Source organism: Cherax quadricarinatus, chromosome 74 (assembly GCF_038502225.1).
Source record: "Cherax quadricarinatus isolate ZL_2023a chromosome 74, ASM3850222v1, whole genome shotgun sequence".
Classification (NCBI taxonomy): Eukaryota; Metazoa; Arthropoda; class Malacostraca; order Decapoda; family Parastacidae; genus Cherax; species Cherax quadricarinatus.
In genome coordinates, this window is record NC_091365.1 from 20,367,161 (window position 1) to 20,380,838 (window position 13,678).

The 13,678-nt window shown below is 44.4% G+C and overlaps 1 protein-coding gene across 1 annotated transcript in view; it reads left to right on the forward strand.

Moving 5' to 3' along the window:
• Positions 1–13,678, forward strand: part of LOC128700220 (uncharacterized) — a 132,576-nt gene that overhangs the window by 69,650 nt on the left and 49,248 nt on the right. Inside the window, exons 3-4 of the mRNA XM_070100651.1 lie at positions 1,820–1,952; positions 9,325–9,375. Of these exons, the coding sequence (XP_069956752.1) occupies positions 1,820–1,952; positions 9,325–9,375 (184 nt within the window). The remainder of the gene's footprint in view (positions 1–1,819; positions 1,953–9,324; positions 9,376–13,678) is intronic.

A 13,678-nucleotide genomic window follows, 5' to 3' on the forward strand; every position in this document is an offset into this window, starting at 1 on the left:
CCTAGATATTGGATGACCCTCCCATTTCCCTAGATATTGCATGACCCTCCCATTCCCCTAGATATTTCATGACCCTCCCATTTCCCTAGATATTGGATGACCCTCCCATTCCCCTAGATATTGCATGATCCTCCCATTCCCCTAGATGTTGCATGACCCTCCCATTCCCCTAGATATTGCATGACCCTCCCATTCCCCTAGACATTGCATGACCCTCCCATTCCCCTAGATATTGCATGACCCTCCCATTCCCCTAGATATTGCATGACCCTCCCATTCCCCTAGATATTGCATGACCCTCCCATTCCCCTAGATATTGCATAACCCTACCATTCCCCTAGATATTGCATGACCCTCCCATTCCCCTAGATATTGCATAACCCTACCATTCCCCTAGATATTGCATGACCCTCCCATTCCCCTAGATATTGCATGACCCTCCCATTCCCCTAGATATTGCATGACCCTCCCATTCCCTTAGATATTGCATGACCCTCCCATTCCCTAGATATTACATGATCCTCCCATTCCCCTAGATATTGCATGACCCTCCCATTCCCCTAGATATTGCATGACCCTCCCATTCCCCTAGATATTGCATGACCCTCCCATTCCCCTAGATATTGCATGACCCTCCCATTCCCCTAGATATTGCATGACCCTCCCATTCCCCTAGATATTGCATGATCCTCCCATTCCCCTAGATATTGCATGACCCTCCCATTCCCCTAGATATTGCATGACCCTCCCATTCCCCTAGATATTGCATGACCCTCCCATTCCCCTAGATATTGCATGACCCTCCCATTCCCCTAGATATTGCATGACCCTTCCATTCCCCTAGATATTGCATGACCCTCCCATTCCCCTAGATATTGCATAATCCTCCCATTCCCCTAGATATTGCATGACCCTCCCATTCCCCTAGATATTGCATGACCCTCCCATTCCCCTAGATATTGCATGACCCTCCCATTCCTCTAGATATTGCATGACCCTCCCATTCCTCTAGATATTGCATGATCCTCCCATTCCTCTAGATATTGCATGACCCTCCCATTCCTCTAGATATTGCATGACCCTCCAATGGAATCATTTATGAAATAAATTACAATTAAGAAAAACATTGGCCTGTCATTTTATCTTTGACTCTTCATGTGATCATCTTTCTTAATGCTTACCTATATGATTATATCATCAAAAGTGAGTAATAGGTAAGGGAAGGTTGGATATCATACTGGAGGGAGAGATTGTTGAGGAGGTGATTGTATTCAGATATTTGGGAGTGGACGTGTTAGCAGATCCTCAGTGGCAGAGACAGGAAACTCCAGACCTACGCTTTAGTCACTGGGTGTGGTTTGCATGTCGCCTCGTTATTAGCTGAATCAATTGATTTGCTAATCGCATTTCCTGTCAATCTTGCTAATCAACTTTCTTCAAGTTGACTGGAAAGATTGATTATCTATGATATAAGACGCCTTTGATAAGTAATTTGGTTCCAGTCTTCTTGATACTGCTCTCCCAACTGTGTCTATCACAGTGATATGTTTGTGTCAGCCTTGGTAATTATGCCATAATTACCCACAACATGTCAGGTAAAGGATACTGTTGCAACTAATGTGACATTTTTAGGCAATGTTTCGCTCTCCAGGAGCTCTGTCAAGCTTCTGTCGACAGAAAGTGCGACATCCTACCTGCAGCTTCAATAAAAATGTTTATATAGGAATCAGATGATAGAAGATCAAAATTCCACATATTTAACACTTAATTAATATGTTATGTTTAAATATTTTCGACTAACTAAAACTTCTGTCGTCAGGTTCTTCACCCGGAAAACTCAGACGACTGGACGCTGCATATAAAGTTCACTACCGAACGTGACGCTGGTGTTTACGAGTGTCAAGTTAACTCAGATCCTAAGATCAGCCGTAAAGTTACACTCACTATCAAAGGTAAGAGAAGGCAGGCACTCGCTCTTAGGGTCAGCTCTCAAAAGTAAGAGAGGGCAGGCACCCGCTCCTAGGGTCAACTCTCGAAGGTAAGAGAGGGCAGGCACCCGCTCCTAGGGTCAACTCTCAAAAGTAAGAGAGGGCAGGCACCCGCTCCTAGGGTCAACTCTCAAAAGTAAGAGAGGGCAGGCACCCGCTCCTAGGGTCAACTCTCAAAAGTAAGAGAGGGCAGGCACCCGCTCCTAGGGTCAACTCTCAAAAGTAAGAGAGGGCAGGCACCCGCTCCTAGGGTCAACTCTCAAAAGTAAGAGAGGGCAGGCACCCGCTCCTAGGGTCAACTCTCGAAGGTAAGAGAAGGCAGCCGCCAGCTCCTAGGGTCAACTATGGACACTCACGATCGGCATTAAGATAAATGTAACAGAATATTCTTTACCAACTGCTTAAGTCAGATTCACTTGTGTACTCACGTAGTTATGGTTGCATTGGTCGAGTCACAGCTCCTGGCCCCGCCTCTTCACTGAATTCTGCTAGGTCACTCTGCTCCACGAGCTTTATCATACCTCTTCTTAAAGCTATGTATGGATCCTGCCTCTACTACATCACTTCTCAGACAGTTCCACTTACTGACTACTCTGTGGCTGAAGAAATGCTTCCTAACATCCCTGTGATTCATCTGTGTCTTCATCTTTCAACTTTGACCCCTTGTTGCTGTGTCCCATCTGTGGAACATCCTGTCTCTGTCCACCTTGTAAATTCCTATCAGTATTTTGTATGTCGTTATCATGTCCCCCCTATCCCTTGTGTCCTGCAGTGTCGTCAGTCGCGTTCCCTTAACCTCTCCTCGTAAAACATGCTCCTTAACTCAGGGACTAGTCTTGTTGCAAACCTTTGCACTTTCTCTAGTTTCTTTACGTGCTTGGCTAGGTGTGGGTTCCAAACTGGTGTCGCATACTTCAATATGGGCCTAACGTACACGGTGTACAGTATCCTGAACGACTTCTTACTGAGATGCCAGACTGCTATTGTTAGGTTTGCCAGCCGCCCATATGCTGAAACAGTTATTTGATTGATGGGCGCCTCAGGAGATGAGTTCTGTGAGGTTTGTAGTCTCTGGACCCCTAGACTGTACTCCGTCTGCGGTATTCTTTGCCCTTCCACAATCTTCATGACTTTGCATTTAATGGGATTGAACTCCAGGAGCCAATTGCTGGACCAGGCTTACAGCCTATCCAGTTGTTGGACCAGGCTTGCAGCCTGTTCAGATGCCTCTGTAGTCCTGCCTGATCCTCCTCCAACTGAATTCTCCTCGTTAACTTTACACCGTTTGCAAACGGAGACACTTCAGAGTCTGATGGAATGTGTGTTTGTATATATATATATATATATATATATATATATATATATATATATATATATATATATATATATATATATATATATATATATATATATATATATATATATATATATATATATATATATATATATATATATATATATATATATATATGTGCTCACCTATTTGTGGGTGCAGGGGTCGAGTCATAGATCTTGGCTCCACCATTTCTCTGATTGCTACTATTTCTAATGTTCTAAAAATATTATAATTAATATGTTACGTAGTTATTGTGAAAGGTTACTCTGTCTCTCTCTCTCTCTCTCTCTCTCTCTCTCTCTCTCTCTCTCTCTCTCTCTCTCTCTCTCTCTCTCTCTCTCTTTTTTTTTTTTTTTTTTTTTTTTTTTTTTTACACATGGTTTGACAAGGTTAAGGATCCCTAGCTTTATTGACAAGCTATTTACAGGTTAAGGATTCCTAACTTTATTGACAAGCTAAGAGCTGTTACCTACATCAGCTCATTTGAAAGCATTTTTATTGTTATGAGACATACAAGTAGGGAACAGGATGAAGTTGGAGCCATCTGTGGGCCAGCATTTTCATTTGATCAACTGACGTTATCTCGTTGACATCATTATGCTGAACGAATGTGTTCCATACTCGAGTCATCCTGGGTATGTATGATCTCAGATGGAGTGATGTTCTGGAGAAGGGTACAGCCAGAGTGAAGTTGCTGCTTTCTGCCCGTCTTGTGGCATAAAAGCTTGTTTCGCGCTGTCCTCGAAGTGGATCCAAGTGTGGTATTTTGACAATATTGGCCTTGTACATAACAGTAAGGCCACCCACATCCCTCCTATGTTGAAGGCTCTGCTGAAATGACAGATCCATCCAGGATGGGTCCAGGCGAGAAGATGAGACGCCTTGCTCTGTTCTCTACTCTGTCAAGCAGTCGCAGATGAGAGGGGGACAGGCAAACCAAGAAAGTGGAGCATACTCAAGGTGAGCGTACTTGTGTTCGTACAGTATCTTGCAACCCCTACTGTCAAGCAGATGCGAGATACGGCGAAGTGCTGTAAGCTTCCTGGCTGCCTTGTTTGCAAGATTTACAACATGGTTCTCTCTCTCTCTCTCTCTCTCTCTCTCTCTCTCTCTCTCTCTCTCTCTCTCTCTCTCTCTCTCTCTCTCTCTCTCTCTCTCTCTCTCTCTCTCTCTCTCTCTCTCTCTCTCTCTCTCTCTCTCTCTCTCTCTCTCTCTCTCTCTCTCTCTCTCTCTCTCTCTCTCTCTCTCTCTTCCTCTCTCTCTCTCTCTCTCTCTCTCTCTCTCTCTCTCTCTCTCTCTCTCTCTCTCTCTCTCTCTCTCTCTCTCTCTCTCTCTCTCTCTCTCTCTCTCTCTCTCTCTCTCTCTCTCTCTCTCTGTCTCTCTCTCTCTCTCTCTCTCTCTCTCTCTCTCTCTCTCTCTCTCTCTCTCTCTCTCTCTCTCTCTCTCTCTCTCTCTCTCTCTCTCTCTCTCTCTCTCTCTCTCTCTCTCTCTCTCTCTCTCTCTCTCTCTTTCTTTCTCTTTCACTCTCACTCTCTTTCCTTCTCACACACACACACACTCAGGCCAGGAGCTGTGACTCGACCCCTGCAACGACAACAAGGTGAGTACACACACTAGGGTCAATCCTAGTGCTGTTTCTGGTGTACAAGAATGACAAGATGTAAGAGATAGACTCAGAAATGCCCCTGTTTGCAGATGATGTGAAATTAATGAGGGGAATTCAAATGGATGAAGATCAGGAAGGACTACAAAGGATCTGGTCAGGCTCCAAACCTGGTCCAACAACTGGTTTCTGGAGTTTAATCCCACCAAGTGCAAAGTTATGAAGATCGGGGAAAGGCAAAGAAGACCGCAAACAGAGTACAGTCTAGAGAGGCCAAATACTACAAACCTCACTCATGGAAAAGGATCTTGGGGTGAATATAATACCGGGTACATCTCCTAAGGCGCACATCAACCAAACAATTGCTGCAGCATATGGGCGACTAGCAAACCTCAGAACAGCATTCCGATATGTCAGTAAGAAGACGTTCCAAACCCTGTACACCGTGTATGTTAGGCCCATATTGGAGTATACAGCACCAGTTTGGAACCCACACCTGGCCAAGCACGTCAGGAAACTAGAGAAAGTGCAAAGGTTTACAACGAAACTAGTCACTGGGCTAAGGGGCATGTCCTACGAGGAGAATTTAAGGCAACACGATCTGACGACAATGGCGGACAGGAGGGACAAGGGAGATATGATAACGATATATATAATACTGAGAGGAATCGACAAGGTGGACAGAGCCAGGATGTTTCAAAGATGTGACACAGCAGTAAGAGGTCACATTTGGAAGTTGAAGACTCAGATGAGTCACAGGGACATTCGGTCTATGTCTTCAGTCATAGACCTATCGGGAAGTGAAATTGTCTGGAAAGCGATGTTGTGGAGGCAGGTACCATACATAGCTTCGAGAAGAGGTGGAGGAGGGAGAGAGTGGATCTGGTGGTGACCAGTGAAGAGGTGGGGCTAGGAGCTATGAATCGACCCCTACAACTACAATTAGGTGAGTACATTAGGTGATTACACATACACACACACGCATACACACAGAGACACACGCACACACTCTCTCACATGCACACACACACTCCTCTACACAAAGTTTTCAGAGTGCAGAAACTAGAGCATTCTAACAGGATAAAATGAAAATGGGATCTCAGATGGGAGGACTTAGAGGCATGGGAACCAAGAATATCTGATCTGAAAGGGAAGAATGGAGAGGAAGATTCTAGAGCCAAATGGAAGAAGAATTGAAAAAAAAGACTAAACCAGCAACAAACTGAGGTTAACATGACTCACGAAATCGTAATGACACGATTGTAAACAAACCATACCCCGGCCGGGATTGAACTCGCGGTCAGAGAGTCTCAAAACTCCAGACCGTCGCGTTAGCCACTAGACCAGCTAGCTACAATAAGATTAGTCCAACTAGGTATTTCTAGGTATATTTCGTCTGTAAAAACTTGCATTTGTGGTCACAGTGGTGCCTATGCTAACCTTCCTATGGTGTAGAAATATACCTAGTTGGACGAATCTTATTGTGGCTAGCTGGTCTAGTGGCTAACGCGACGGTCTGGAGTTTTGAGATTCTCTGACCGCGGGTTCAATCCCGGCCGGGGTATGGTTTGAGCTGTAGTTGCTTAGTCATAGATACAGAGCCTGGAGGAAGGGCTTAAAAGCACTGAAGTAGGATATAAAAACGAGGACCGAAAGAGCAAGATGGTAGAAAAAGAAACGTCAGTGGACAATGAGGGAGCAAAAGGAGGGGATGGAGCTAAGAAGTCCATTGTGGAGTAATATGTGGCCACCAGGGTGTCTGAGAGATGATAAACGGTACAACAAAGGAGATGTTTAAATTGGATCCAGAGATACGGAGGGAAAAGAAATAGGAAGAAGAGATGGAGAGGTCAATAATTATTCATGGTCTTTAAGAGGCAGAAGTGACGACCTATGATAAAAGAAGACATTGTGAGGAAAAAGAGATTGAGAGCATCATCGCAATAACAGGAAATAAGAAATTGTCCCAAGTAACAAATTTTCACAGACTTGGGGTATTCAAGGGTAAAAATCACCCAATCAAATAGACATTCAAGACAGAAGTAGTACAGAACAGGATACTGAAACAGAAACTACTGTTAAAGAACTCCTAAAATTATCAGTGAGTGCACCTCAACCACAATAGAACACAAAGAGAGCAGAAACATCTAAGTGTGAGAGTAAGAAGACAACAGTGAAAGGAAAGAGCCAGGGTAGGCATCGACAGACAGGAAAGCTCAGTTTCAGGAGGAATACCAAGCAAATGCTTACAGAACCCCTCAACACCTACTACCCCATATCAACCAAACACAATAACCAGAAATAAACCACACTCCACAGCCCCTCCCCATCACAGCAGCTTTTTACAATATCTCACCTGCCTTCAATACCCCCATTCCACTCCAGCTCCTCTCTCCCTCCTCCAAAAATACAATATTGGAAAGGAAGCTGAAAGTATGGTACATCATCGCTGATGGAATAACAAATAAGACTGAGGAGTGGCAAGAACGAATCATTGAGGCATCCCTGAACATCACAGCACTCATGGAGACCAAGTTCAAGGGGATGATAACAGATGCAATCTTCCCAGAAGGATATCAGATCCTGAGGAAAGAAGGAACAGAAAAGGGAGGAGGAGTCGCACTGCACATCAAAAATGAGTGGAATTTTGAGGAAACTGGATGATTGGATATAGGAAAAACAAATGACTTCATAGTATGAACACTTCACACCTGGGCAGCATAACCCTTGGCGGTTTAGCTCTTTATCTGATTATAATAATATAATTCAGCCTTGGGGTCCAAAGTTGATGATAGCAGTGATGTGCAACCCACAACTAAACAGCAAGAGACCAAGACAAGAGTATTATGAGAGCAATGGAGCAGTAGTGGATACAGTAGCAGAGGTGGCCAGATGGGTCCAAATGGGTAGGACAAAGTTACTGGTCATGATGGTGCTCCCTTCAAGGTGCTGTACTGCATGGTGTATGCGCACCTTGCAAATGCAGCAAACCCCGACACTTTCAACACCACTATAAACGAACTATTCCGTCGAACAACATGCCTGCCTTTGTTTTCCTGGCCTCCACACCTTCAGCCGACATCCTCAAGATTCTTTCCAAAGTCGTGAACTTTACTGCATCTGCAGACCTGTCTCCTGCCCATGCAACTGTCCCTAAATCTTCTACAACCACGTCCACTGCCGACAACGCTGATTATTCTGCCTCAACCACCGCCTCCCACGTCTCCCAGCCTTTTGACACACCACCAGTACACCTCCACTGCTCCTGCCGACGTACCGTCACCTGCCAGTACCATTGTAGACTCACCCACTGAATACACTTCCGAAGAAGTTGTTGATGACTACGGTACACCCTCATAGGAAAACCTTACCTTCTACACTTCTCCATCTAACGCTGACACCATGACCTGCACTGAGCTCTACAAATGCCACGGTGCTGGAGCTGTCAAGTTTGCTCGCGAGTCACCTCTTCACTTCACACTTACCCAAGTTCTGGAATATCATCAAGCCTCTACGCTTCGCCTTCGGAAATAAGACTAAACTATACCACCTCTCTAGAAGCAGCTTCAAAAAATTTGAAAACAGCTCCTCTAGAAACCTGCCTCCTTAACCCTGATGTTCCTATCTGCCTGCCCCTGTCCTGTGACCTGGCCCGCTGTCAGCTTCTCAAGACTCAAGACCTCCAACTACCACAAGACAGCTGTAACAGAGCCTGCTATCCCTCGTCTATCTGTCTCACGAGCGCCTAGCTGCTGGGTTAAGCCTAGGCACTTTCTCTATGACTGTCGATACTCCTTTCCAACGCTATTCTTGATCTTGATCTAACCACATACTGGTGAGTACTGTATGTTTTAACCGTCCTTTTGCTGGTCTAGTAACTTGCCAAGTAGCGTAGAGGTAGGTGAGATACACGTCTTTATTGAGATAATGAGGCTTACAGCTGGCAGTGTGAAGTGTGCCGAAACCTGTATGGGATGGGAGCTTGTTAAATGAAAGGCAGCAGGTCTAGGAGTGAGGCCGGGGCATGGCTGCGTATGACTAACCTGAGGCAGTGCCCTCTGGCGGGCATTCACGGGTACTAGGCCCACAACAAATTCACTCCAAGGGAAGACCATGAGAAATAGCAGTAGCTTACTGTCTACATGTACCAGGAACCCGAGAACTCAACACAGTAATGAAAAAGAAGATGACGGTATGGTGCAGTAATACATTGACGTTCTTCTCTTAATTTAGATTAAACACACAGCCTGAAGATTAATTATTTTTATAAATTAATAATCTGGTAAACCTTTATGCTGAGGTATCATTATCATTTATAATAACCTGTGTTATAATAATAATTATTGATACTCTTCTGAGATGATAGATGAATAATGAACTTATATCTTTGCTTGCAGATAGTCAGTTGGACGACCCACTACACTACGGGATAGCCACTACGGATACTAGTGAGTTTACCTCTGTATCTCTGTACCTCTGGTATGTGTCTCTCTGTAGTCATGTATATGCTTCGCTGTATCTCTGTACCTCTGGTATGTGTCTCTCTGTAGTCATGTATATGCTTCGCTGTAGCTCTGTACCTCTGGTATGTGTCTCTCTGTAGTCATGTATATGCTTCGCTGTACCTCTGTACCATCTGTATACATGTCTCTGTATTTATGTACGTATGTGTGTCTCTGTACATTAAATATGTGTATTGCTGCAATTATTTAAGAAGTAGCTCCTCGTATTTCTGTGTCTCATTATGTCTGTAATATCTGTCTACCACTGTGTCTCATTATGTCTGCATCTCTGTCCACCTCTGTGTCTCATTATGTCTGTATCTCTGTCTACCACTGTGTCTCATTATGTCTGTATCTCTGTCTACCTCTGTGTCTCATTATGTCTGTATCTCTGTCTACCTCTGTGTCTCATTATGTCTATTTCTGTCTACCACAGTGTCTCATTATGTCTGTAATATCTGTCTACCACTGTGCCTCATTATCTCTGCATCTCTGTCTACCACTGTGTCTCATTATGTCTGCATCTCTGTTCACCTCTGTGTCTCATTATCTCTGCATCTCTGTTCACCTCTGTGTCTCATTATCTCTGCATCTCTGTCCACCTCTGTGTCTCATTATCTCTGCATCTCTGTCCACCTCTGTGTCTCATTATGTCTGCATCTCTGTCCACCTCTGTGTCTCATTACCTCTGCATCTCTGTCCACCTCTGTGTCTCATTATCTCTGCATCTCTGTCCACCTCTGTGTCTCATTATCTCTGCATCTCTGTCCACCTCTGTGTCTCATTATGTCTGCATCTCTGTCCACCTCTGTGTCTCATTACCTCTGCATCTCTGTCCACCTCTGTGTCTCATTATCTCTGCATCTCTGTCCACCTCTGTGTCTCATTATGTCTGCATCTCTGTCCACCTCTGTGTCTCATTATCTCTGCATCTCTGTCCACCTCTGTGTCTCACTATGTCTGCATCTCTGTCTACCACTGTGTCTCATTATGTCTATATCTCTGTCTACCACTGTGTTTCATTATGTCTATATCTCTGTCTACCACTGTGTTTCATTATGTCTGAATCTCTGTCTACCACTCTGTTTCATTATGTTTGAATCTGTCTACCACTCTGTTTCATTATGTCTATATCTCTGTCTACCACTGTGTTTCATTATGTCTGCATCTCTGTCTACCACTGTGTATCATTATGTCTGTATCTCTGTCTACCACTCTGTTTCATTATGTTTGAATCTCTGTCTACCACTCTGTTTCATTATGTCTATATCTCTGTCTACCACTGTGTTTCACTATGTCTGCTTCTCTGTTTACCACTGTGTTTCATTATGTCTGTATCTCTGTCTACCACTGTGTTTCATTATGTCTGTATCTCTGTCTACCACTGTGTTTCATTATGTCTGTATCTCTGTCTACCACTGTGTTTCATTATGTCTGTATCTCTGTCTACCACTGTGTTTCATTATGTCTGTATCTCTGTCTACCTGTCTGTCTCATGTCTGTATCAACGTTGATGTTCCTTACAATGGTTGGCTGTTACACTTCAATACGTTTATTTTCCGTTTATCAGTCTGAATGTCTGTCTTCCTGAATATGTGTTTAACTGAATAATTCTGTCTCTGTCTGTCTGTCTGTCTGTCTGTCTGTCTCTCTCTCTCTCTGTCTCTCTCTCTCTCTCTCTCTCTCTCTCTCTCTCTCTCTCTCTCTCTCTCTCTCTCTCTCTCTCTCTCTCTCTCTCTCTCTCTCTCTCTCTCTCTCTCTCTCTCTCTCTCTCTCTCTCTCTCTCTCTCTCTCTCTCTCTCTCTCTCTCTCAGCTTGGTATCACTCGTTAAATCAACTGTAGTTTTGTACATTATATAGAATCATGTGTATTATATTATATGTTAACTAAGACACTCAGGCGAGGCAAGTGTGTGTGTACTCACCTAGTTGAGGTTGCGGGGGTCGAGTCCGAGCTCCTGGCCCCGCCTCTTCACTGATCGCTACTAGGTCACTCTCCCTGAGCCGTGAGCTTTATCATACCTCTGCTTAAAGCTATGTATGGATCCTGCCTCCACTACATCGCTTCCCAAACTATTCCACTTACTGACTACTCTGTGGCTGAAGAAATACTTCCTAACATCCCTGTGATTCATCTGTGTCTTCAGCTTCCAACTGTGTCCCCTTGTTACTGTGTCCAATCTCTGGAACATCCTGTCTTTGTTCACCTTGTCAATTCCTCTCAGTATTTTGTATGTCGTTATCATGTCCCCCCTATCTCTCCTGTCCTCCAGTGTCGTCAGGTTGATTTCCCTTAACCTCTCCTCGTAGGACATACCTCTTAGCTCTGGGACTAGTCTTGTAGCAAACCTTTGCACTTTCTCTAGTTTCTTCACGTGCTTGGCTAGGTGTGGGTTCCAAACTGGTGCCGCATATTCCAATATGGGCCTAACATACACGGTGTACAGGGTCCTGAATGATTCCTTATTAAGATGTCGGAATGCTGTTCTGAGGTTTGCCAGCCGCCCATATGCTGCAGCAGTTATTTGGTTGATGTGCGCTTCAGGAGATGTGCCTGGTGTTATACTCACCCCAAGATCTTTTTCCTTGAGTGAGGTTTGTAGTCTCTGACCCCCTAGACTGTACTCCGTCTGCGGCCTTCTTTGCCCTTCCCCAATCTTCATGACTTTGCACATGGTGGGATTGAACTCCAGGAGCCAATTGCTGGACCAGGTCTGCAGCCTGTCCAGATCCCTTTGTAGTTCTGCCTGGTCTTCGATCGAGTGTATTCTTCTCATCAACTTCACGTCATCTGCAAACAGGGACACCTCAGAGTCTATTCCTTCCGTCATGTCGTTCACAAATACCAGAAACAGCACTGGTCCTAGGACTGACCCCTGCGGGACCCCCGCTGGTTACAGGTGCCCACTCTGACACCTCGCCACGTACCATGACTCGCTGCTGTCTTCCTGACAAGTATTCCCTGATCCATTGTAGTGCCTTCCCTGTTATCCCTGCTTGGTCCTCCAGTTTTTGCACCAATCTCTTGTGTGGAACTGTGTCAAACGCCTTCTTGCAGTCCAAGAAAATGCAATCCACCCACCCCTCTCTCTCTTGTCTTACTGCTGTCACCATGTCATAGAACTCCAGTAGGTTTGTGACACAGGATTTCCCGTCCCTGAAACCATGTTGGCTGCTGTTGATGAGATCATTCCTTTCTAGGTGTTCCACCACTCTTCTCCTGATAATCTTCTCCATGATTTTGCATACTATACACGTCAGTGACACTGGTCTGTAGTTTAATGCTTCATGTCTGTCTCCTTTTTTAAAGATTGGGACTACATTTGCTGTCTTCCATGCCTCAGGCAATCTCCCTGTTTCGATAGATGTATTGAATATTGTTGTTGTGTGTGTGTGTGTGTGTGTGTGTGTGTGTGTGTGTGTGTGTGTGTGTGTGTGTGTGTGTGTGTGTAGATCAGTCTTGACTTGTTTACATTTCTATTCATCTAGTTTAGGATAAGTGCTTAGGAGGTGTTCTTGATTCTCAGCAGCTGTCCTTGATTCTCAGCAGCTGCCTTGATTCTCAGCAGCTGTCCTTGCTTCTCAGCTTACAATGGACAAGTGTCCTTGCTTCTCAGCTTACAATGGACAAGCGTCCTTGCTTCTCAGCTTACAATGGACAAGCGTCCATTCTAACTTCTAACTACCTATCATATTTTGTCTTGGATAATGTGCAGGTCATTGTTTTCCACCGCAGTTTGCAAATCATTTTTTTTTTTGTAATTCCAAGAATCCAAATATTACTTCCTGCCTTCCCTGTGGCTCAGTTTTTAAGTTTCCATAAATATCACTTTTATTCAGCTAAACTTCATTGAATCTTCTATGTTGTGATTATGTCTCTCCTTTTTCTTATGTCCTCATAGAACTAGTCTGGATACAGACCTCATTCGTATGTTAATTCTTCAACAGTTGTGGATACCATTCAGGTGCAGTATCCTTGATGATGTTGCAGCGTCCTTGATGATGATGCAGCGTCCTTGATGATGTTGCAGCGTCCTTGATGATGTGCTGCCTCATACATTGCTGTCTTAAATGTTCTGCCAGAATCTTTGTTTAAGTTTCTGGAAGTAGTTCTCAAACAAGTCAGCCTGGTTTATGCTGCGGATGTGATGCACTGGAAACATGACTCTAGAAAGTTGTTCCGTGTGATTTAACCTCCAGCCAAATTTCAAGTTTGGAGGGAGAGACAATTAAAAGAAAATCCTCCTCA